We start from the raw sequence: 25770 nt of genomic DNA on the forward strand, positions 1-25770 counted from the left end.
TCTCCCCGTCCACCCACCCAGCGAGAAGCGGCCTCTGGGCAGTGAGGACAAGGCGGTTCAGGTGTCGGGGGCTATGAACTAACCACCAGTTTGCGACGCCGATGCCATCACCTGGGGAGTTTCTTTCAGTGATGGAGATTTGGTTGGGTTTGGTTTATGTTTTGTCTTGGAGAGAAACTGATTTTCTTAACAGGTCAAGAGTTTGGGCGGCTGAAATGGAGAGGATGGGATCTTCCTTCCTGCTCCCTGAAGATGCAGGGCTGCTTTCCAAGGCACATTTGATTTTAAGGTGAGTTACTTTGTTGCCATGGCAATATTATTCAGGTTTTGAAACGCTACAGTTTTGGTTTCTTCTAGGCCACGCTTGTCACAAGCAGTCAGGATCCCGAGCCCCATCGTGGAGAGCTGCCCTACAGGGCGCTGCCAAACGCCCTGGGAGTTCAGCTCGGATGTGCAGGACGGAGCATCGCTCGCCTCTGCTGAAGCACCGAGACACGGCACGCCCGGACGGACAAACGGACAAGGGGAGAGCCACGGGGGCGAGGGTGCCGGGGGGGGGGGCAAAACGCAGCCTGAAAGCTGCTCCTCCGCTTAGCTCTTCCCCTGCCTGCCCAGGCTTTGCGATCGGGCTGTGAGACAGCGCAAGGTCGAAGAAAACCCAGCGGCTTTACTAATTAACACTTATTAACGACGCCTATCTGCTCGTGTTGCGGTTGTGCTCCGTCTCCCTCCAGGCTCCGGTGCGCCACGCAGCCGGCACGCGTCCAGTAACAAAACCCGCGTTTGCCCCAAAGAGCTTGAAATCGACACAAATCCTATTTGTGGCCACACAGGTGTCCCATTTCTTTACTCCATGGCTCCCAGGCCTAATGAATTTATTTTCTCACTAGAAGAACTGCCCTAAAACAAAGACTTTAAATACTTCAGGACTCCTTTCAGAGCGGATGGTGTGTAATACTGTTAAGAAATGCACGGGGAAAAGGGATTCCCTGGTACGGAAACAGTTCTGCGGTCATTGGGTGAAACGTGTTCTGTGAATGTACTGGAAATTAATATTTAACCCTAAATATTTACATATTAAATATTTAAACTAGTCACATCATTAAGATATTAAAATATTTAAAGTTAAATCCAAAATGCCTTTTTTTTTTTTTTTTTGCTATAGTTCTCTTAATTAAAGCAGGCACAGTGTGCCACGTACAAGCTTAAAACCTCTTACGTGGGTGCCATACCACGTATGTGTCTGACTGCCTGGGCAGCGGTTCCACTGCACAGCCAAAAGCCGGCCAAGGAAATCATTTTTTTTTTTCTTGTTTGTTTGCTTTTTTGCTTGTTTGTTTTACATTTTGAATAAACCACGTTGAGATTAACGCGTCAAGGCTGCGTGCACGTAGGAGACCCGAGACCCGCGCAAGCCTTCCTGAGATGCAGGCAGCTGGCTAAACCCAGCGGAGATTAAAGCTGCCTGGCTGCAGAGCTGTCATTACACAAACTCTCACTGAAACGAGCGGGATGCTGGCGACGCCGCTCCCCCGGGAAAAACTGCGCAGGCAGGAAGAGCGGGCAGCAAACAACGGGTGCCCGAGTCGGGCGGCGCGATTTGGTGGCGGAGGTATCGAGGTAACGGCCCTGAGTGCACGCCGTTAGGTGACATTTGCTTTCTGCGGGGGGAATTACACCGGCAGAGCCATTACGGTGGCGTTAGAGGCGCTGCTGCTGCTGCTGCTGCGGTTCAGCAGATTACCCACGCGCAGCTCTCCAGTTCCCCGACTGAAAACCATATGAAGCGAAACGCTGTGCCCAAACACAATAGAGGCCTGGAAGAAAGCGACGGCCTTAACAATGAGTTTCTCTGCTTTTATAGGTTTTGGCAAAGCCCATCGTGTTGTTTTAATGCTCTTTTTTGTATTCAGATTCCTAATATCTTTGACGGGGGGAAGGGTGGAGGGGGCAACCAATTTAATTCGATAATCCCCCTAAGCCTTGCTTAATGCAGTCACTCTATTTTGTGCCTGTGAATTTTATAGTGGTATTTTGGGTGGTTGCGGCGCTGCACTGGAAAATGTCCCATCATTTATTTCGCAGCCATCGGAGGGAAATGGCTTGCAGTGCTAAGCAGCCTATTCATTACACTCACATTGTCAAATCCAACAAACTCCGTCACCCCAGATGTGGCTCTGTGGATCTCGGGGCCGCGGCAGCGATTCATGGAGGAGGTAGCTCGGAGTCTGTGTGCAAATTGCCGAAAGGAATACTAAACCTTAACAGGAATATCAAACCTTACACAGGAGCTTTTCTCGCTCTGCCAAAAACCTCATTTTGAGCTGGACGGCCGCGGTGAGGCGGGGGCTGAGGGGCACAAGGAAAGTTCCCTGGCTGGGAAGGGTTCTCCTTCCCCAGCTCCTGCGTCCCCACCGGGATGGCGCGGATGCAGCAGGATGGGTCCCCGTAGCTCCCGCACCACGACTGTGCCTCGGGCTGTTTGCTCTCCGGACGGACTGGGTGAAACTGCTGCAAGGCGAAAGTTCCAGCTGGGGCTTTTCTCCTGTTGCTTTCCTCTCCCAACAGGGAGGGAGTGTTGGTAAGAAACACAAGCCCAGACTTTCTCAAAGCATCTCACGAGCCTCTGTTCTGCCTAAATTCCTTTGCCCTTGCTCAGCTCCCAGCACTCTGATGTTCGCTCCAGCCTGACGTTTGATCCAGCTGCGTTCAGGGATTAGTGAATAAACCCCCACCAGGAGGCTGGCACTGCCACCCATGGGATTTCTCAATGCCCCTTTTGGGGGTACGTGGGTAAATGTTCCTTGGCCATCCTGGAAGCATCTCAGGAAGGGCTGCAGCAGGGAGACGCAGCGCAAGTACAAGGTGAGGGGCTGGTACAGCTGATACGCAGCAGCACCAAAGCCAAGTGGGAAGGAGGATTTGTAGGAGAGGTCAAGGCCCGAAAGAGCTGCCGGACTGCCAGAGGAACAGAAGAAAGCAGGGTGTCCACAGGGACATCCCAGAGAGCAGAGGAGACCCTCAACAGGAACATGGCAGGACTCCGTTAGGCTTAAGGAACTGCCCAGGAATGCGGAGAATAAAAAGATGCTTTTTTTTTCGCCTACACAGTCTGTGCACTTGTCTTCTATGCTTATTATTATGCAACAGTAAGAATGCAACAACACCTTGTGAAAGTAAAGACTGGTGGCTGGAATTCTGTCTTTAAGGCTCCAATTTGCCTTTTGCATCTTCACCTCACGTACGCTGGCTTTCCATGTTAGTTTTCATCTAGAGCATCACTCAGCCATACGAAACTCAGGGACTTCATAAACCCTAAAGAAAGGCTTTCTTTACTGGTGTAGAGGAGAGGAAAGGGAACAGCCAAAAGGGTAAGTACTTGCAGGTGTTGAAAAGCACTTTACCAGAGATTAAATTAAATTATTCTTTTCTATCAAGAAAAGCTTTAAGGGAGCTCCCGTAACTGAGTCGTCTTCAGACGGAGATGGCAGAGAAAACAGAGATTCTAGCAAGCTGTATCTAAAGCCCTAATTGTTTAAGGCAAAAAAAAAAAAATGTTACCAAAGTTCAGAAGCTGGAAGGCTGTTGGAGACCGTACACATCCACTAAACGATGGAAGTTCAAGATCTGAGTGAAACACGCAGGTCGCTGTTTTCTGCAGAGGAATTGATGGCGGTTTCCATGTCAAAGCCTTTCTTTACAAGGGGTAAGATGGAGAAAATGCCTCAAACTGAAGATCCGTAGACAAGGCTTTAAGCGGAATAAATAAAATCAAGGGCAACAAAATTCCAGTATGGAGTAGCACTTACCAAGAGCTCTAGAGAAGCACTCAAATACAGATTTAGATCTGGCCGTTTAACTCTGGTTTGCAGCCCATCGTCTAGATCAGGCTTGATATTAAGGGAATAGAAGGAGAAATGAAACTGAGCTGTGATAAATGCAAAATAATGCCAGTGGGAGGGTGGGACCCTTAACTACAAAGATGCAGAAATGGGCTCTGACCTAGCACAACTCAGTGAGGAGATCTTGGCATCGCTGCGCTGACATTTTCATAGCGCTATGCACAGCGCTCAGAGGCAGTCAAAGGCAAACAGACCATAAAGAATTATTAGGGAGGAAATGGAGAACAAATAAAAACAAGCGTTGTTGTGCCAGCATACGGCCCTGTGGTATACCCGCCTCGACACTTGGTGCAGCTTCGGACCTCTCATCTCCAAATGGTCTCAACGGCACTAGAAAAGGTGGGGACAGACAACGGGAGGGAGCAGTGCTTTGTGAGAGCTGCCTTATGGGGTGGGGTTAAATAGGGTAGGACTTTCTTATTTGGAAGAGCAGCCTGAAAGGGAACGTGGTCCAGGTGCCTGAACAGCACGGTGAAGGGGGAACGGCTGCTCCTGGCTGCACAGACTCCAGGAGGCGCTGAAGGAAGTTATGGGGTACAGAGCTGAAGCACCCCAAGGAAGCACTTCCTGAAGCCAGGCACAACCCAGTTTGGGAGCTTACCCTGGGCACCTGCACTGGACCCCGCTGACACACAGCCAGGACGGAGGGTGCCGTGGATCCTCTCTGTTTCATTCACGTGTGGCCGATGGCAAGTGGTTAGGAGAGCGGGTACCCCCCTTGCCTTCCTCCCTCTGCACCCCCAAATATTTAATTTGGTTTGGGTTTCATCGTGTTGGTGCTATTAAGTGACTCACAGAACCCATTTCATTTTCCTCCTCATCAGGCTGCAGCATTAGTTTTACTGGTGACTCTGAAATTTTTTTATAAACTCAGACTCCTGTGGGCAAACTTGTACAAGACAGCTTTCTAATTCGTCACCTCATGCGGTAATTTATATTTAATTTCTATTTGTTACACGACTCTATTATAAAGGTATTAATGACCTTATTTACAATGTTTACATCTTATGGATGTCAATAAATAGATAAAAAACGATTCAAAGACTTTATACTTCTTTTTTTTCAATATAAAACCCCAGCACTTTTAAAAACTCTTACGAACTTTGTTGACCCCCTCACAAAAATACCTATTACTTCTGTAAAACTGAGAAACAGCATTAAAACACAAACATCCTGACAACTTAGCAGAGAAAGGGGACGGGGTACATGGAGGCATCGTTCTATGTAAGTTATCTGCCTGGCTGACGGAGTGACAGTGCCATTTGCATACCCAGCTACGCGGGGACAGCCGTGATGAATCCCCAGCCGCACAGGCAGACGCCGTGTGCCCAGACTGCAAAGCTATGGAGTGCCTCCGCTCCTCGGCGCTTGCAGGAAAAGCCGAAAATGCAGGATCAGGCCCTGAAAAAAAAAGAAAAAAGAAAAAAAGAATTCTTTAAAAAATATCCAGCGGGATTTGGATTTGGTGAGTTAGGCAGGAAACGCGGGGCAGCATTTCTGGGGGAGAGCCCTTTGTGCAGCGCTCGCCCCCAGAAGCGAGCAGGGCAGTAGCCATTTGCATGAGAAGGACGGCGCTGAGCAGCTGGAGCGCTGGGCACCACGGGCTTGAGTCAAACCCGAGCTCCTGGCAAAAGAGGGTCAGAATCAGGCCCTCAGACACGGGTGTAGACGACTGCAATTGCAATAACAGCGGTGACGGAAGCTACGTTGTCGCTTAGAACTATTAGTAATTTTCCGGCTAAGAAAACTTGCCGAGTTCCAGGCACTTTCGGGTTTAAGGTTGAGATCCAGTGGTGCCCCGGCAGATTTGACCGGGGTGCTGGCGTTATTTACCTGCCCTTCTGTTTACGCAGCACAGAGCTACACGGGCGGCTGTCGCCCCTTTTCACACGCGTTCCATCCACATTCGCAATTTTACATTTATTTGTACGTAAAATAAAGGCAACAGTGTTTACGTAACATTGAGAGAGGGTGAATTTCCTGGGAAACTAGGCAAATCGAAGTCACCGCAACCGCAGCAGGGATGTACATACCGCCTGGCAGATCAGCAGCCAACGCCAGCTAATGGCTGCCGTAAGAAATCTGAGCTACGGGTCGCTCGCAGGGCGACAGAGGAGACCCCTCCAGGCAGGTGGCATTTTGGGGTCTGGCGAAGGGGATTTCAGATTTGCGAGCGGCAGAACCAGCACATTTACACCATGAGGAACGAGTGACCCGTGAGCTCGGAGGAACTGTTTTAAGGCAGAATTTAGAAACAAAGGAGCGTCGTCCTGGCTGGTCCTCCACAGCCCTTCGCCTGGGATGGTGGCGGAGGCGCCTCTTGGTGCGGAGCACCACCTAGAGGGCACGCTGGGATGATGCAAAAACTGGAATATTTAAAAATAGAAAAAAAAAATATCCTAGAGCAGATCTTATATAATACGTAACCGGTATTTAGGTATTATTTAACAGCTGTAGTCGGGCGAAAAACTGTACGCAGGTGTGGACATTTGGAGGTTTCTCCAGCAAGACAGGGTGGTGACTGGCACACAGCACCTCTGCACTCAAGCAAATGTGTCTATTTTGGTAATTATTTTGCACCCTGTATTTCCTTAGAATAAACAAACTATGATGCCAAAATTTAATTTTGAGGTTATTGCATTTGGAGATCGCCTTAAAGTAAATCTTGACTTTTCAATGCCTGTATGTCGTCACCACTGGGGAGTTCAAAGCACCGACTCTTAAATTGCTTCTAACCAGCAGTTATTTTCCTATCAGTTACAGAAAACCTCGGATTTCATCTCTGGAACAATTGGTGTCCTTGTGTCCCACCTGGCTGCACATGAAAGGCCCTAGAGGAACAGAATGCATACCAAAAAGTTGGGCAAAAAATACTCAAAAAAAGCCCCAAATGTTTAACTTCCCGCAGCCCTTAAATCCAAATGGGTTCAGCCACACGCATCCCCATCCACGTTTACTGAAGAGGACAGGTTCAGTCCGGGTACGACCCAGCACACCTGCGTGACTCTGATCTCAGCTGCCCTCTCTGATCTGCAGCCACGCTGCATTTCTGTCCGGTTTGGGCAAAACTGCACCAGGTACGTTTTTACACCGTGTCGAGGCTATAAAGCAGCAGGCTGGCTTTGACTCATCAGGGAAGGATAACGATAAATAAAAGAAAGACTCACTCACTTGGTGCTACAAGCCGACCAAGGGGAAGATAACTTAATTTAGTGGTTAAATTAAAGAGAGCTAAACTCTGTTTACTTGCGTTTACTCGCAACTACAGCGTTAAGATGAGAGGCAACAGAGCCAAGCTGGAGCATGGGAAATTCAGATAAGGAAATGATTTTGCAGCGTGAGGGTGGCCAAAGACTGGGACTGGAACTGGCTGGGTTGCCCGGGCAGGTTGTGCAATCCTCCCTCCTTGGGCAAGGCCCTGAGCAGCCGATAGGATCAGAGCTGCTCTGCGCAGGAGGGCGAGTGGATGACCTTCGAGGTCTCCTCCAACCTAAATTATTCCATAATTCCATGAAACAGCCCAGCGAAGCACTGTGAGCCGACTGTGCTGTAAACTCATTTAATGGAGAGTGTTGGAAAATAAAGGGAGATGTCTCGTTTCAGCTAAAGAAGGGTACATTAATCAAAAGGCATAAACATCTTGAATCTGTAACCTTCACGTGGAGCATATAGAGAGATGCTATGCTGGGGAACCAGGGTCCTCGCTAGTAACAAGAAATGTCAGTAAGAAGGCAGAAAGGCAGAGCTAAGTGAGGCTGTGAAAGTATGAAATAGGCAGCTGCATGCGTGAAATGAAAATCTCCTAAACCAAATTAACTTATGACCCACACCTTGAACCTCAGCACAATCTCTTTCACAGTGATAGTCTCCATGATACTCTCCCAGTACACATCCAGCACTTGTTGTCCATCCTTCAGGCTTTCTGCAGATACCAGTTTGTGGTAATCTACGCCCTGTCTTGCCAGGAGACACGGGAGAGAGGCAGCTAGCCCTGCAATGTTTGACAAGTTTGGCCATGGCAGCGCGGGATTGCTTTTACTCTGTGGGACAGTGTCTGAACTGAGGGTTTATCTAAAGGTTTCCACTCTCAAAATCCTTCAAAGGCTTTCCTTTTTATTTTTTTTCCCAGGAAAATAAATAAATAAAATAAATAAATAAATAAAAGAGGAAGCATGGAAAGAAATTGTTACAATCCTGCTTCTTCCCTAAAGCGTCTCTGGTTTTGGATACCTCTGTGGTTCACCTGCAAGAGCATCGCGTCGGTATGCTCCTCCCCAGCACTCAGCGCTGCTGTTGGCATTCACGTAACAGCATTCTGCTCTGGAGAAACATGAATAAGCACTAGCGTAAAATCTGGCTTTCAGGAGGAGATTTACTATCACTCCCCGGCACGCTGCCTCTCGGACGCAGCGGCTCCAGAAAGAGATGAGTCACGGAGATCCGCAGTGTGCTGTGGAAGTGGAGCTCCCAGGGAACGAAGGCTACGCTCGGAGCTGGGCACTGCTCACCAGAAAGATGACTCCTTGAGGGAAGAGCCCAGGAGAAGCGGGAAGAGTTACCTGTCACAGAGCTCACAGCAACCCTAGGGAATAAGAAAGCAACGGGGAGAACGTTAACACCACGAAGCCGTGGTGCCGCAGGACCAGCAAAGAGGATGGAGGTCACTGCAGAGCCGTAAAGCACAGCCGGAATCGCTGGGAAGGAGCCTGGCCGAAGGAGGCGTTGCACAACGGCTGCTGCGGGCATGACTAACGTGCTGTTGGGACTTGGCCTGAATGCAGGCTGCTGGTGTGCGCACCCGTACCCGGCAACGAATACCTACCACATAGCTGCGGGATTACTAACGCGCGCCCTTCCTGTTGATGCACGAAGCGCAGCGCTTGCACCACGGAGCACCTCTGAGTCCCAGATGTAAACGCACCTCGGCCAACAGCAAGACTTCTGGTTTGAAGTGTGGGAAGGACCCAAGGGACAGACAAGCTTACTTCGGGAATGTTTTCTATCATAGGCTTTCAACTTGAGAGCCCGTTTTATTTACTGTAGAAGTTCCCATTGGCTCTAGACGGCCCTAAAAGAATAATCGGGCCCGTTGCGGTGGTACGGCTTTATTTGCTGCTGCCTCCGAGCTTAAATAACAGCAAATTGCGAGGAGAGAGGCTCAGTAAGGTGCCAAATAAACTCGCCCGTTCATAAAGAAATACCTTAGGTAACTGTTACCACCGGAGCACACTAGGAGGGGGTGCTATGGAGTATTCATGGTGCTGCGTTTCCTCTTGATGTAGAACGACACTTAGCTCAGAAAGACTGAAATGGACTTTCAGGGCACACTACGTTTTCTGTGTTTTTCCTTTGCATTCCTGGCACACAAAGCAAGATGAGCTTGCAGTCATCAGATAGGAGGGAGAAACGTTACCTCTACAGATACGGAACATGGGAGGGTTCTTTTCCTCCCTGGCAATGTTTCCAGAACTGCTGTTTTACACTGTAACTCTCACAGGAACTGCAGGGCACACTTCAAAGCCTCCCGTCTAACGCTGGAAGCGTTGTTACTACCAAAAAGCCCCCAGAACTGAGGTTTGCAGCTTGGTGAGGTGGCACCTCACATCTCTTTAAGTGACAATCATGAATCTGCCTTTAAAAAAGATTCCAAGAGCTACGACGATAAGCAGGGAGGCTCTCTCTCCTTCTTTCTTTCCTTCTTTTTCTGGCTATTTAAACTCTCATTAGCAACTTGAGAACTTCAGAGGATGAAGAAAACAAGGTCTATGCATCATCCAGTTAATCTGAGCTCCTGCTGCAATTTCCACACCCGTATTAAGGTGCAGGCGAATGATGCAGAGCAGCTGAATGTCAAACACCTGACTCGTTCTCGAGAGGGCTCCTGGCACTTGGTCTGGTGCCTTGAAACATCCTGAGCCGGCTGCCAGCAGGAAGGACTGTCCTCTCGGTAATAGCAGGAAGAACTCTGAAACAGCACTTCACAGAAAGCCTAGTCATGCATATAGGCTATAAATATATGCAAAAATGAATTTATTCTTAATGTTTCAACTGCATTGATTTGCTATGATTCAGCTCTTGGTATTCAAAGCATGAAGATGAGTTGTCTTTTTTATTTATTTTTTCAGTTATGACAATGATTGTTACACTGCCAAGGATCAGGAAACTCTAACGTTGAATGCCAGGTCTTTATGGCAGCAAAAACCAATTTGACGTTAAGAAACGCTGTCCATTCACTTAGTGTTTTAGCAGCTTATCTCTGAAGTGGAATAGATTTCTGAAGTTTTGACAGGATGCTTCCCATGGAAAAGTAACTTGTCTCCCTTAGGAATATCTACAGGGATCAATATTGCACCTTTTTTTTCTTTGGAGAGAGCACGCGCCACACCAGCCATGTCTTTATTTCCTGGACAGGGGGAGGAAACAATTGTGATTTGGCTCCTAAAGCCACCCCATGTCCTGTAACCTTGGCAGGGCTGCGTCCTCTGGGTGTTTATCCCTGACTTTGCGTGCTGAGGCGATGACGCCCTGATAACAGCAGGCGCCACGTACCGATGGCTAGAAGTTCCTATTTACGGTCCAGTCAGGCACAGAAGGGCAATCCCTGGGCACCCGCAACGCATCAATTTGTCTCCAGCACCTTTGCGTTTGTTGGAGGAGCTCCCCTTTGGTTTGTGCCAGGTGCACAGGAGCACTTGCGGGGGGGGGGGGGGGGGGGCTGTCCTCCAACGTTCCCTCTTGAGCGCTCCTGCGTTTACGGCGGACGAAAGGGAGAAAAACGACTTCAGAGGAAACAACTTCGCGAGCCTAACTCGGGAAGGTTATTTGCTTCAGTTGTGGCGCGCCGCCACACGCCGCGCACCCAGTACCAGTCCAACGCCTCCCCGGTCCTTTCCGCTGCAGCCGGGGCTTCCCACAGGGCAGCCCGAGGTGCCGGGGGCTGGGGCCCGCTCCCCGCCAGCCGCAGCCCCCCGGTGCCTCGCACCGACAGCCCAACGCGCGCCCCGGCTGCCCGCGGGCTTTCCGTTCCGGGGCAGCCCGGGGGCTCTCGTTCCGGGCCGGGCCCGTGCGGGGAGGCCCGGGGCGCGGCCTAGGCCCGGCGGGGAGGCCCGAGGGCGGCGGGGCGGAACCAGGCGGCGTCCGGGCCTCCCCCACCGGGCCCCTGCCTCGCCCCGCTCCCTCCCCGGGTCCGGCCCGGCCCTGCCCGGCCCTTCCGGCGCGGCGCTCCCCGGCTGCGGGGAGGCTCCCGGCAGCTCCCCCGTGCGGCGGGCGGGGCGCCCTGCAGGCCGCTCGGCGCTGCCCGCTGCGGGCCGGGAGAGCCGCGGGGCCGGCGGCGATGCCATGAAGCCGGCGGGGAGCCGCGGCGGGGCGAGCGGCTCGAACACGCACCGGGGCTCGGCCGCGGGGGCTCGGCCGCTGTAGGAGCGGCGACTCCGCGGGACGCCGCCCGCCGCCCCCGCCCCCCCCCCCCCCCCGGGGCCTCCTCCGTCGGAGGATGGCGGCAGCGGCCGCCCCGACGCAGCTGGAAGCCGGTGGGTAGCGCTGGCGGCGGGGGCTCGGCGGCCGCCCGGCCGCTTTGTAACCGCGTCCCCTTCTCCCCCCTTCCTCCTCCCCCCCCCCCCCCGCAGAGCTCTACTACCTGATCGCCAGGTTCCTGCAGTCCGGGCCCTGCAAGAAATCCGCCCAGGTGAGCGCGGCTGCGGCCGGGCCGGGCGGGGACGGGACGGGACGGGACGGGACGGGACGGGGCAGGAGGGCGGCGGGCGGGCCGGGGGGGAGCCGCGGCGTTGCGGGCGCCGGCCTCACGCCCTTTGTGTGCCGCTGCGTGTCTCCGCAGGTGCTGGTGGAGGAGCTGGAGGAGCACCAGGTAAGGGGCAGCCGGGGGCTGCGCTGCCCCGGCACGGCACAGCCCGGCACGGCACAGCCCGGGGCAGCCCGGCCGCGGGGCCCGGCGGGCGGCACGGTGCCCGTGCTGGGGGGGGCGGGGGGGGTCACGGCCGGCTGGGCCGGGCCTTGGGGGGCCGCCCGGGCCGGGGGCCGGGGGCTCGGAGCTGGCCCCCCCCCGGGAGGGGTCTGACCTCCGCCCCCGTCCCTCCCCGTCTCACCCCGCAGCTGATTCCCCGGCGCCTGGACTGGCAGGGCAAGGAGCACCGGCGGAGCTTCGAGGACCTGGTGAGCCCACAGCCCCTAAACTCCCCCCCCCGCTACCGGCTCCGCGCCCCTCGCCCTCACCCCGGACCCTCACCGGGACCCCCCCAGCCCCGCCGCTCTGCACCTCACGGGGCCGCGGCTCCACCGGGCCGGGGGCACGGCGGGGAACGGGGCCGGGGCGGGCGTGTGCGAGTGTACGGGGAGGGGGTAACGGGGGGCGGCGGGGGGGGGGGAACCGGGGCCGGGGCTGCCCGCGCTGCGCTATTGTGGGGCCGGGCGGGTTATCTGAGGGCACGTACCGGAGCCCTGCCCGGCGAATGGCGCCGCGCCTTACAAGCCGGAGCGGGGCTGGCGGCGATGTAACGACGCGGCTGATTGGTTGCGGGGCCGCGGAGGAACTGGTTGGGGAGGGCGGGGGGGGTGAGGCCGGGCCGGCGGCGCGGGGCTGCGGCGGGGCTGGGCCGGGCCGGGCCGGGGGGGGCCGGGGGTGACCCGGGGGTGCCGCCTCCAGCCGGGCCTTGCGGGCACTGCGGGGCCCGGCCCGGGCACAGCCGCCGGTGCCAGGCCCGTGGTCGCGGCCTGCGCCGGGCCCTGCGTGGAAAATGTGGAGAAAAAGCCAAAAACGTGGGAAAAGCCCGGCGGAGCCGTGCCCAGCCCGTCCCGGCGTCGCCTCACCGGGGAGCTGGGGGTTTGCTCCCGGCCTCTCCCGCCCGCAGGCTGCGGGTCCTGGTGTGAGAGGTGCTGGCACTGCCCCGCAGCCTGCTCGGGGGCCGTTGCCCCCTTCAGCGGTGTTAGAGACGCTCGGGCGCAGGCTGGAGATGAGCCCCTTGCACTGCTGCCGTCCCTTCCCAAAGCACGCCGAGAACGTAAGGCGAACGCCGTGCGAACGCGGTGCCTCACCGTCCCTCGTGCGGGTAGCGCCAGCGCTCCGTGAGCAAACGGCAAGGGAGTAAGTACCGCGTTCAACACCTGCTCACGCTGTACGTTTCTCCTAGAGACCCCGCGACCCAACGACACGCAGGCTGTTTCAGCCTTAGCGTCTGCCTGCACCCGGTGCCTGTGCGGGCCGCTGGCAGTGGCAGCAGGAGCTCTGCTTTCAGGCACACCGGTTTTGCTTCATCAGTTGCGTTGCGTCGGCGTTTTTTCCTCTCGTTCCGTGGGGCGTGGCTAGGGAAGCCCTCAGAGCTCTTCTGGCGTGCGAGGTGTCCTTGCTGCAGCCACGTACTTCTCTGTAAAATTTCAGAAGCAGGGAGCACACAGGCGTGAGGTGAGGCTTGGGATTCATGGGAAGTTGCTTCTCGGTATACAGCATTATCAAAATTCACAGTGAGGTTTTTGCTTCTGTCTAAAGCTAATCGACAATGATCCTTTCTGAGCGCCTCTTTTCTAGTTTGGTTTAACTGTTAACAAGACTTACGGCAAGGGACGGGACCGTTACGTGAGTCCTTGCAGCAAGACTGGTGTAGATGCTAGGTGGGATGGACCGAGCTTCCTTCTATTAATCCTCAGACAGAAGCTTTTGCTGTCAAGGATGTTGAAGGAAAGCCTTTTCCTCCCTTTTCTTTGGGCTTGATGTATTTGGAATTTGGACCTTTGAATGCACATGATCGTATATTAACCCTAAGCTGCTTGATTTCAGTGCTAGCTAGATGTATGGGTGTAATGTTTAGGACAAGGCCTGGGCTGTGAAGAATGAATAACTCTGAGCTTCGTTTTAATTATCTCACTCACTCAGTGAACAAAAAATATAATTACTGACGCTAGCATTTGGGGATGAAGCTTTTTTCTACCCATTTCTCCTGTTTGACTACCTAGAAGCAGGCAAACAAATTCAGTTCCAGTCTTTGCCGAGTGTTGCAACTGTGCTGGGCAGGCGGGCCTGAGATAATTGCATGGGGGTTTACAAACCCAGACAAGTCAGATTTCTTGTTTGATTGTTTGCCCGATATTCTGCTCCTGCAGATCTGACAAAGGATTTATTGTTCTAATTGCGGATGTTTCAGCTTTGTTTTCCATTCTCAGTCTGGCTGTTTAGGCTGGCGTTGGTATTTCTGGGGGGCTATGCTGATACTCCTGTTGTTGAGTATGTTGGTACTGCTCTTAGGGCTTTTGGAAACGATAAAGATGTAACAACCAAATCGCCTACCAGGCGGCTTTTGTCTAGGAAATGTTTACTCCTCCATCCCTCAAGCTTTTGGTCAAGAACTGAGATTTCTCTGTTGAGATTTTTTTCTTTTTTATTTGAACTCGCTCTCTTACTTTAAATGTCAGGTACCGCAAGCCAAAAGAACACTAAGATACACCAGTAAGAATTGTGTCCTGCGAGCAAAAGCGTGCAGAGAACCTGAGCTTGCTGTGCGTTTGGGTTCCCTTTGTCTTTCTGCTTATTTCCACCTCGGAGTGCTTTTATGTGCAACGTGTGGCTGCCTGTCTAGGGAATCGCCCAGGTGTACTCCAAAGGTCTGCGCGCTTGAAGCGCTTTTCACTTTGTTACTGACTGCTGGTGGTCGTGGGACGTGAAACGTGCTCGTAAAGGGGAGAGTCCTCGCCCTCATTAGGAAGGTCTTAGGTATGTCAGACTTGCACGCGATTAGTACTCCTATTTTAAATTAACCACAGCAGTTTAATGTGTAGCCAGCTGCTGGGCAGACGAGTCGAGCTGAGCTGCCTTAGATTATCACAACAGCCTCCCCTGGACTGCTGCTCGAAATTATCTGTGTTTATTCCCGATAAAAGCGACTGACCCTCGTCTGGCTTTCAAGAACTTTCTGAAGGACCGTCTGTTCTGTCTGAGTCCGTTTTGTTCTCCGTGCTGAAGATAGGCCTGATTTCAGGACACGCAGAAAATCAGCTGTTGTTGGACTCCGTATTTGAGCGGAGAATTTGCATCCGTGAGAGGCTGGTGTGGAACAGCTTATGGGATTTGGCTTTGAGGTTCTGCCTAGTCCGCCTGCACTGATTTAAAGCGAGCTACGAGGCCGAGGTGCTGTTATTTATAGATATTGCCAATCCCAGCATTAGCAGCAGAGAGATGTTACGGTTTTGTCACCTCAGGAAAATGTCAGCTGGTGGCGTGGTGGTTCCAAGCCAGCCTCTCAAGGGAAGCTGAGTGGATAATGGCTTTTTAAATTTGTGTGTATTTGCATGTTGTTGACATCTTGTGCAAGTCCCGTGTCGGAGCTTCCTTTTGCTGAGATTCCATATCTGAGGTCTTGAGGAATTTCCTGCTCGCTCGGCTCTCTTGGTCCCCTCTGCTGCTTTTTGATACGTTTGTCGATTGATTTCCTAACTGATCGGTATTTTGGCAAACGGGACAAGTGTCGGACGGCTGTCCGGAGGTTACAAATCTGCTGCCGCTGCGCAGCTGCCTGCCCACAGAGGCCCTGCTGCGAAGGAGCCCGTGCAGGTCCACCTTGCTCTCGGGGTTGCTTCCATCGAGCGGCTTTTCCATCGGATGTAGCTCCAGCTTCGCAGCAGTGTTTCGCGGGGCTTCCCAAAAGAGATGTTTCAGAGCTACCCGGTGCCAGTCCCTGGGAAGACGGGCATCTTCCTACAAGTAGAAATCGCGAAGGGTTGTTGGTTTGTTTGTTTGTTTCCTGTTTATTGAAACGTTCCTGGGAGGAGAAACTGTCAACGCTAATACCAGGGGATTTGGTTTGTTGATCCCTGCAACAAACAAGCCTCTTGCCTGTCTTCTTAGCTGGCCGGTGAGGAGCCTTTTCTTAGTAGGCTTTGAGGTTACGTTGTGGTGGTGCCAACAGCGGGTTTACGGCCACGACTTTCCCCTAACCCTGCCGTGACTTCAGTAACAGCGCTTTATTTGCTGCTGCTTGGCACTGCAGCATCTTGTCTGCGTTCTGGTTCCACAAGGGCGTATCCACTCTACCCAATTTGAAAGTTTTTAGGTCTGTAAGATCTACGTCCTGTGCAGTTGCTCCCATGGTGCTGTGGCGTTCTTGTGCTCTGCCGTTTTAACCCATCTTTCCCATCGTAAGGCAACAGAACATGCTTTTCTTTGCAGTTTATCCCAGTCTATGGGACTGGCTCTCACGTAGCCTGTTCAGTTCTTCCAAGTTACTTTAAAAGCTCTTTGTTTAACACGTTTTTTGACTTGTATTACTTGTTTGGTTCTTATTTTTTTTCTAATTTTCTAGTATTTTTTTCTAAACTAGTTTTCAGTATTCTGGAGATAGTTGCTAATACACTTGGGGAGGTGATAATATCCTTACCGGCGTTTAATTTTGCCTCGTGGGGTTTGGACTACAAGGTGTGGCTATGACTGATGTTAAGCTTTGCTTTTTTCCGTCCTTTTAACAAGAATCTGATCTGGGAGACTTCATTTGTCTCGGTCATATGTTTGCAGCCTCGTGTTTTGGAAAGATTCTGAAAACCCACTTAGGGCTACCTCCTGCAGAGGTGAAGGGGGAATATTTGTTTCAAGTTCTTTCGGGAACCTGCAAATAGAATTGCTAGTTTGGCTCGGGGCGGCAGTTTAAGCATTTTATTTGGAAGTTACTATGGAAAAAAAATCTCCGGGAGAACTGACTGCTCGTGCTGCCTGCCCGTGTAGCTGCTTGGTCGTAGCAGCGGCGTGACCGTACAGATCAGGGGCCGCTTCCTGGGGCTGCTCTGCTGCGTGCAAACACGTAAATGGTGGAGAGAAGAGCCGTGCAGCTTTTCTTCTTTAGCCAGGCATGGTTCTGCTGGCAGGTGGCTCGTCTGATGAGCAGGGCTGGTTAATAAAGCCAGCGGTCACGTTGATAGGCGCGTCGTCTGGGCGACGTGTGCCGCGTGAAAAGTTTGCGATCTAGTAAAAGCGAGCGCTGAAATCTCGCTGCTTCGGCAGCTCCCTCGTGCCGATTGAACGCTGGCTCCACGCTGGATTTGCCGACTTTCCCGGTCTGGGCAGCGAGCAGCCAGATGTCTGGGAGCCTGAGCCGCTTCGCGTCTGGGTCGCCCAGACGGATCGCCACCAGGCACCCGCAGCCAACTGCCACGTGCTCGGCGAGCCTGGCGCATCCATCTCTGATCTCTGAGCGTTGGCAGGTCTGCCGATGTGGTGGTGCCTGCTCCCTTGGCCGCTCTGTAAAGAGCTGCCTGAACGTCGAGATCTTCGTGCGGCGAAGTGTCTTTCCCCTCCTGAGTAGGTGCCCGGAGCCGGGCAGGGCTGCTTGTTGAACAACTCGTGCTTTCGCGTGAGTAGCGCCGTGCCCCGTCTCCGCAGCAGGGCGTTTGCTGCCAGGTTTAATTCAGCACCTCGCGCTAGGCACAGAATAGCGGCGATGCTTCAAACCCGGCGTGTTCCTCGGCGAAAAGGGAGGTGTTTCCCCGCAGTACGCCGAGAGAATGGTGTGGGCCTTCTGAAATTGCGTATTAGTGGTGGTTTCTTTCTACCCTAAAAGTAAAATGTAAGTTTTCCCTGCTCCTGGATTGGTTACTGCTTTTCTTTTTATCTTCTGAGCTTGGATCATTGCTCCAATTGACAGTTGTTGACTGAGAAACACGTTACTGATTATCACAGATGTAAAAGAGCGTTTCATAGTCTGAATCGAGTAAATTGCAGATTTTCTCTTTGGGATTGCCTTTGTTTCAGATCCTTCCCTTACATACTGAAGGGAGGCTAGCACGGGATAACAAAGTTTTGTGGTTTTCTGCCATTCAGACCTTTCTAGTATTTCAGAAATGGCCTGGAGTGATAGGTGAATACAGAAGCTCGGGTAATCCTTTCATCTCATTTCGCCTGCTGTTACATCATGCACCTTACGACCAAAGACAGCTCATGCTTCCATACTGAGCGTCACCAGCTGGTCAGTCGGGTAGGTGCTGATATCGTTTTGGAACTGTATGGTTTTTTGGGGAAAGAAAGTTAGAGTGGCTGGAGGAACTGGTCGCTGCAGGACAGCATTCGTGGGATAGGGTGTTCATCCCTCGTTTCACTGCATGGAAATCCACGGAATGGGACTGTGTTAGTGCAGTTATCAGGTTTACCTTTTCCTGCAGAGGTACGATTCTTCCATTTCCAGCAAGCCCGGAGCTTTGGAGGAGCCCAGCTTCCCCGTGGATTGTTACAGACCTGCAGAGCTTTACCCGGCAGCGACCGAGAGGCAGCGCGGCGGAGCCCGACCCGCTGCTCTAAGAGCTTCCATTCAGACTCGAGGAGTTCGGTTTGGTTTTAGTTAAGTGATGCCTCGCGTGTGCCATTAGGAAAGGCTTGGCTTTTTTTGGTTAAAATCGTCGTTGCGGCTTGGTGTTTGTGATGCAGGTGACTGCATTCTAACACACCTGACTCACCCTCGGTAGCAGCGCCGCTGCTGCCCGGCTGGAGCGAGGGATTTCCCAACGGCCTGCAGCAACCGTCTGCGTGATGGCACGGCTCGGTGAGCAGCGTTTTGGCAGCACCCCCGAATGAAGCAGTTTCCTTTTCCTCCTTCCTGCTGGTTGCTGTTCCCCCGGTGTGCTGGCGGCTGGCGTTCCCTCGGGGATGCAGGTGACCAGGACAGCTGGGCCAGGCTGGTGGCGCTGTGCGGTTCAAAGCGGTGCTCCTCTTCCTTCCTTTCCACCAGCTCTGACCCTTTTGTGAATCAGGCAGCTTTGCTGGACCGGGCAGAAAACCTTTCCCTTCTGTTGGCATGCGACTGGATGCGTCCGAAGCGGTCGTGTAGGAGAGGGGGGTGCGCGCAGGCACGCGCCTGCTTTTTCTTTACAACAAACACAGTTCTGGCCCTATCAGGTAGCATTTGGTGTTACCTGGCATTAGCTTGTGGCTTGGGAAAGCAACAGGCTGGGTTAGTACCGTCATATTCCTTGTAACGCTGCGACAGATACAGCAGTTATGAATGGTTCAAATGAGACTTTTTTTCTCAGTCTTCACTCGCGGGTACCTGAGAGCCGAGCTCCTGTTGGTCCTTGTGAAGGAGATGGCCGTGGCTCTGTGTCCTGCGTTGAAGGAGCTCAGTGGGCTCTGACACGGAGTTTTTGCTGCCAGCTAGTAGAAGTGGCAGATGCGGGGTGCTCTGGTTAACGAGGCACGGTTCGTTTGCTGTTTGAACAGCCTGGCAGGAAAAACTATTGTCTGTCTGTAGAAAGCAGCCTTTGTCTAAAGGGGAAAAGGACGAATGTTTTCTCGGGATGACAACTGGGAAGCTGACACGTGTGGGTGTTATGGATACCTATTGCTAGTTGCTAAAACTGGGGACCGGGAATCGCTCTAAGGATACTGTTTAGGGTGTTCAGGCGGCGGTACCTGTGCGTACAGGGATGTGACTGTCTGGCAAGGGCGTTTCAGCTGAGCAAGGCATACGGCATGTGAAAAGAAGGCATTAAAGGGTAAAACAGACTTCAGAAAAAGTCCCCAGGCAATACTTCGTTAGATCAGAGTACTGCCCTGAGAATGCTGAGTTCTGGGGATTTTTTGTTTGTTATTGAAGGTTGTCTTAAATTATGACCGGCTATTACTACCTTGATTGTCTAGTCTGACTTTTTCAGCACTCTGTGGCACTTTGAAAGACATCTTAGGTATAATTAATTTGGAGAGTTTTTTCACCGCTTTTTTTTTTTTTTAGACTTGATTTCAACAACTAACTTTAATATTTGAGTATGAACTGGGAGGAAAATACCAGCAGAAGCAAGAATAAACCAAATTTCACACATCCGTGTCGTTTGTATGTTTAGGTGGCTGTCAATGCACACATCCCTCCGGATTATCTTCTTCGGATCTGCGAGAGACTTGGACCACTTTTAGACAAGGAAATCCCCCAGAGCGTCCTAGGTGTGCAGACTTTGCTAGGCGTTGGGCGGCAGTCCCTGTTACGGGCAGCAAAAGGTAAGATTTTCAACGCATGCGTGGCTGCGTTTTGTTTTGATGAGTAACCCCCTTTTGTTTCAAGTCATGTCGCGCTATCTGTGCTTGTTTGCATGAACCGTGGTTTATCTCATTTGCCTGTCAGCTCCTGCTTTCCTGTTGCAGTCCTGCTAAAATACAGCTGGTGCCGGTCCTGTTGCACATACCTGCTTTTTGCTGCCTGATCTTGCCACTTGCTTCCCCACCCCGCCCTCCCCAGCACGTTGGGCCAGGGATTGTGTAAATGATGTGATGAACTGGATTAGAGATTCGATCCAGCTGAAAAACAGCCATTTTCTTCATATGCACGAGCGTGTGTGTGTGTCCAAAACAAGCCAGCAGAGTTAATGTTTTGCTGGGCTGTTTTTCACGCTGATACGTTCCATTATTTGGCTCCCTGGCCGTGCAGATGGGTACGTCAGGTTGAAGGATAGGGTAGCATTTGGGGCAGCATTTAGGGGGTGGGAGGAGGTGAGACCGGTTCTCTGGTGGTAATTCCTGCTTGTCCTTGCTTAAAGTTAATTTGACCGAAGGCCCCTGTTCCCTTCATGAATAGAACACCAGGCCAGTCCTTTTGAAAAACCGCTCTGCTTGAGATAATGATCCTGAAAGCAGACTTTTGTGTTAGAACTAAGTGGATCTGAGAGCCATCTGCTAGTGAAAGGAGCGGTTCCTCCCGTCCCTCCTCGCTCCGTGCCCCTGCCACTTCTCCCCTGTAGGAGCCAGAACTTATCTGGTCCTATGATGGGCTGAATCAGAGAGCTAAACTGTTGCAAAATTTATTACTGCTATTGTAGTGAATTAAATTAGCTCGTGGAAGGGTCAGGGTGCCGGAGGTGACAAGAGGCAGCAGGAGCAACGTCCTGGGAGCGGGGCAGGGATGGAGAGCGGGACCTTCCAGCCGGAGTGGCAGCTGAGCACTTAATTTGCTGCATCCTCTGAAGTCACACTCTGACGCTGGTCGGGACTGCAGCCTTTTGTAATCAACTTGATTCCACCTGAAGGATGTGCTGTTTGCAGTTGCTTACCCAAAGGCTTGGGGATGAGTCTGTTTTGTTATAATTGGCTGGAGAGGTTCAGGTTTGCAGGGAGGCCCCCTTCAAAACATTCCTTCGTTCCGCACCAGTTTGCATCTTAGGAGAAAGCAGCAACAAAGGCATAAAGAGAGAATAAACATATTTGTGCTGGGAGACAAAAGCGTCTTGGGCGAGTTAGGGGACAGAGGCTAGGTGAGTTGCTGAAATGTGTAGTGCTTGCTAAGCCAAGCGACAAACTTACTGCAAAGAGGTTTCTACTAGATTTATGGTGGGATTTTTTCCTTCAGAAAAAAAGGTGCTGTGGCATCGCGCACTTTGGTGTGCGCTCACTGCCATAGAACAGTGTACCTTTTTCAATTGACACGTGGATTTTTTTAACCCCCAGTTGTGCTTCGGCACGAAGCTTCCATTTCCCGTTAGCAGTTAGAGTTATTTTGATCAATTTCAGGACGTAAGTGCTGCTGTTAAGGTGTGTCGCTGAGATACCCTGTGGTACAGTTCGGGTTGTAATCAGGAGGAGCTCTCAGGGGTCTCTCGGAGGCTCGTAAACTCGCTGACATGACAGTCACAGATCTAAATGGTGATGCGCAGATCCACCAATCTGTGGCACTGTCCTTCTGTTTCAGTTCTTATTCACTGTGGGAGCTCGTTTCTCTCCTTCCAGATGGCCAGAAATGGAAGAAGTCCAGGTCTAATTTCTGAGGCACTCTGAACAGCCTCAGAAAAATCACTATTGTTCTAGAAAGAAGGCTCTCTAAGGCCAGTTGGCAGCAGAGAGCTGGAGAGCCTTTAAAGAAAACAGTTTTCATTTTAAAAACAGTGTGTTTGGAGGGTGCTGGGGTGCAGAGGAGAGTCTGAAAGTAGGGCATATTGCCACCGATTGCAAAAAAACAGATGTTTTGGAAAAAAATTCCCTTCACCCCTTTTCCAGGAGAAAACAGTTGTAGATGTGTGTGTATTCTCAAATGTACAGCTCATAAAGAGGGGTCCTGCACGTGTTGGGATTCCAGAAGGACTAAAAACACATCAGAGCTCAGTTTCATGCCAAGCGCACCTACTTTTTGCATTCTCTTTTTTTTTTTTTTTTTTTTGCAGCATATCAGACGCTCTTACTCACCAAAGTGAAGCAAAACCAAGCTGAAGACACTTGCAGTCGTATTGCTTAGGAACTAGAAGTCAGGGTAGCAACTTCCTCTCACTGTTCAATTTCTGACAAACTGTTTAAAGAGATTAATCCTATTTTTCCAAGAGAACGGTTGGATGTGGAGGCTGAGACATGACACAAGATGCTGGGAATGGTGCTTGATGCTGTTGATTGTAGGGAGAAAGGGCAGTTGGACCCAGCTGGGCTGTTCGTTTCACTTACCTGCTGTTAATCTTGCCTGTGCAGACTTCAGACACACGCTATGGAAAGGATCTGCGTTTGCAGCTCTTCACAGAGGCCGGCCTCCCGAACTACCTGTAAATTATGGGAAACCACCAAACGTGGGTGAGTCTTGACGCATAAACAAGGTGTTTTTTCCTTCTCTGTAGTTTTATTGATGTTCCAACTTAAAGTTACTGTCTGAAACACTGATAGGGGTTTTCCTTAGTGGCTTTTTTTGATATGTCACCATGAATTACTCTAAAAAAGGGTTCTCACTGACGATAGAATAACCCTTTTTGCACTGTTCTGGCTTGATTCTTCTATAATGCATGCACACATGTTAAAACGTTGTGGTCATGTTAAAAAGCTTTGCGTGTCACAGTCCTGTTTGGAGGGGAAATAAGCTCAAATCTTTTCGTTATGATATGCCTGCACAGTATGTATGTGTGCCTACAGGATTGAGTAGGCACGGTCACAGGCATGGAGGCAATCGTATTCGGGAACCTCAGCCAGAACAAAGCGCCTGGCTCCCGGAGAACTTTCTTGTCTCAAGAATTCAGTTCAGTTCAGTTGTGACAGAAAACAGACCGCTTGCAACATCCCTCTCCAAAAAGGAAATAATCACCAAACCAACATTTGTATTACTTCAGCTTCAGTTGTCCACCCAGTTAAAGAACTTGTATAAAACTCAGATGTGTGTTAGGCATCCAGCTTATATATCACCAAAGAGCTCTATTTTGCTTAAACTGGAAAGTATTTTCCTTGCACAGTTTAAACTTTCGTTAACCATTTTTGTAGCAAAGAAATTTGATTCTTGCAGGCATAAATGTAAGTGCTGTCTGTCATGATTTGTTTTCTTATTAGGGTATTTTATCTGTGTTTGCCATCTAAGTGTTTGTGCAGATGTATAGGCTTCTCCTGGTGTGTTAGGGGACCCGTTCACATAGGTTTCTCTTATCTGTTAAGTGGAAATCTCTGAAGGGAAGTCTTTCTATTGAACTTCATCCAAGTATCACTATTAATTTAACTTAAAAATCAGAATATTGAAAGTACCTAGGATGGTTTTCTTTCTGATTACAATTCCTATTTTATCTCTGGAAATAATTTCTCTTTTTAAGGAGATGCCATCAGCGGTTCCTCCTTTGGAGGCTCAGGGATCAGAATGAGTCTCTGCTTCTGCCGTGTCTGTGCCTCTGTGCTTCTGCACTTTCTCACTGCCTCTCATTACTAAAAATTAACCTTTGTCTGACACGAAAGGGACAAAGTAGAGGCTGCTTATGGTTGAAATTGATAGTGCGGTTTGCATAAGGTCTGTGGTGTTTTGGCAACGGTGTGACAGGATAGCAAAGTTAATATGGGTCTTGTGGTTGAAAGAGAAGGGGATATTTGCCTAGAACTGATTCATATTTAACTACTACATTAATAATTTTCCTGCACTGTCAAACAATTTGAGTTATATTGTGGAAATTAAAAAAGAAATAACTATTTCCACATATTAGTAAGGTTACTTCTATACATATCTCTACATTTATCCTTTTAAACTGGTTCTGAAGTTACTGTATAATTAGCAGTTGGGTCGGTCGGTTGCTAATAAGCTGGATTTAGATTTACTGCACAGACTTAATTTCTGTAGCAGTTGTATTTCTGTAAGTACTCCTGGATCAACTCTTTCATAAGGGGAAAATCAGACCATGTTTTTGGAATATGCTTTCTTATTGGTGATCAGTAGTGACGGACTGGACTTCAGCATTGTCGCGCTGTCATGACAAAGGTCTCTGCTGCTTGGCTGGTGACTGTTTAGTGACTTAGAGAACAGAATGTGTTGTTGTTTTTGATGTTTTTCCATGAATTGCTATTAAGAAACACAAAAGTGTTGTTTGGAAATCTTTCTTTTATAGCCTGAAATTCGTTTTTGTAAACACTGGTTTCTGGAAGAATACAGTCCTCCTTGGTCTAGGTATGTGAACTACCAGTAAGAGAGGAAGATATAGGTAAGGGTTAGAGTACAGCAGTTTACTGTACCCGTGCTGTTCAGGAGGCAGAAACTTGGTTGTGGCATTCCCAACGGTTATTCCTGAAGTGGAAGTCTAAAAATTCCTCTGTGCATATTTGTGCAAAAAGGGTGCGTTTTGGGGCGAGTAGTGGCAGCCGCAGGTGCTGCAGTGTGTGCGTCTCGTTTTAAAATACAAAACGAAGGAGTGTGCCCAACGCCTTTAATATTTCAACGTGATTGTGGATTCCCGTACTCTGCTGGCTTGGCCGGATCGGGACAGCCTTGAGCTTTCTGGAATTACGGGGTGAATCTGTCCTGTAGAGTCTCTGAGGAAGGGCCAGCCTTTTCCATGGAGGTCACTCTCAGGATCGTCTTGTCTGTGTGTCCAGTCTTACAGAGATGTGGAGAGGAAGGGGAAACGCTGTTAGAGCTTTCTGCAGCTGACAGGATAGCACGGTGAACGCGGCGAGGTTGGCCTTGCAGGCAGTTTCTTTGCAGGTTTTGCTGTAGCGCTGTGTTTGGGACTCCTGCTGTGCTCTTCCCGTCAGAAAACGAAAAGATTGGTCGTAGAGAAGCTCAGAAACGTGGTTATTCATGAATGATAAACCTGGGTTTGAATACTGCGTGCGGTTTGTTGGAGACTTTTTTTTTTTTTGCAGGCTACGCGAAGCAGATTAGAAAGAAGGCTGGTTTCCCTCTGTAGCTGGTTACCAGAAGTATTTTAACCCGCGTATGAGCACGTTTACACGCGTAGCTGGGCTCGGTGAAAGCAGCACCCCCAAAATTCTGGCGCAGAAACTTCGTTGCATAACGGCCGTGCCCAAGAAATCGGGCTGCACCGAGGTTTGCGCAGGAGGCAGCGAGTTCTCCGCGTGCCCTGGCGGCGTGAAACGTGGTGGCCGTGTTGCGTAGTTGTGGTGCTTGTTCCAAAAGGCAAAATGCAACGGTGTGGAATCATCGCCCTTAATACTGGGGGAAAAGTTCGGAGACTAATGTTTGTACCAATATTCTGTTCTCAATTTTGGCTTGAAAAAATGGGGCGAGTCGAGGATTTATAGAGGGAGGAGGGATTAAAGCAGCTGCAGTTAGGTGACTTTGTCCACACTGACATGTTTTCATTTTTTCTGTGGTTGTGACTTCACTTTGAAACTTGTGATGTTTGTTTTCTTTTTTTCCATGGCAGGGTTATTGTGGTTTTTGTTTTATCCAACCTATGCGAGCGTTCTTGTAAGGGTTTTTACATTTGTGTTGTTACCTCTGCTAGCATGGATTGCAATGTAAGAATTACTGATTTATGGTGTACTTCACTGCCCTACATCCCTGCGATGATGCTTCTGCAAGTCAGGGCTTTCTCCAGCCTGAGAAGCAGGCCCAGAAAAAAAATTTGCTTCATTTCTTAAAAACAAGACTAGATATCCTCGCTTTTAATGTCAAATAACATCAATACAGTTTGGGAAGGATTTCTTAGCAGTAAATAGTGAGGG

General features: G+C 50.7%; 1 protein-coding gene and 1 long non-coding RNA gene across 3 annotated transcripts in view; one reads left to right on the forward strand and one right to left on the reverse strand.

Annotated features, from left to right (window-relative positions):
- Positions 1-1860: 1860 nt before the first annotated feature.
- On the reverse strand, positions 1861-11672 carry LOC118245617 (uncharacterized). The gene is made up of 3 exons (XR_004777903.2): positions 11539-11672; positions 8146-8484; positions 1861-5303 (listed from the first exon to the last, which is right to left on the reverse strand). It is a non-coding gene; the product is annotated as an uncharacterized LOC118245617 (long non-coding RNA).
- Positions 11381-25770, forward strand: part of BRWD3 (bromodomain and WD repeat domain containing 3) — a 54876-nt gene continuing 40486 nt past the window's right edge. The window contains exons 1-6 of one of the 2 annotated variants that reach the window (XM_050713431.1): positions 11381-11431; positions 11528-11586; positions 11737-11766; positions 12012-12071; positions 19722-19872; positions 22318-22416. In XM_050713431.1, coding sequence (XP_050569388.1) covers positions 11395-11431; positions 11528-11586; positions 11737-11766; positions 12012-12071; positions 19722-19872; positions 22318-22416 — 436 coding nt within the window. In that variant the 5' untranslated portion in view covers positions 11381-11394. The remainder of the gene's footprint in view (positions 11432-11527; positions 11587-11736; positions 11767-12011; positions 12072-19721; positions 19873-22317; positions 22417-25770) is intronic. The other variant, XM_050713432.1, reaches the window with a different exon arrangement.

The sequence above is a fragment of the Cygnus atratus genome, chromosome 13 (assembly GCF_013377495.2).
Source record: "Cygnus atratus isolate AKBS03 ecotype Queensland, Australia chromosome 13, CAtr_DNAZoo_HiC_assembly, whole genome shotgun sequence".
NCBI lineage: Eukaryota > Metazoa > Chordata > Aves > Anseriformes > Anatidae > Cygnus > Cygnus atratus.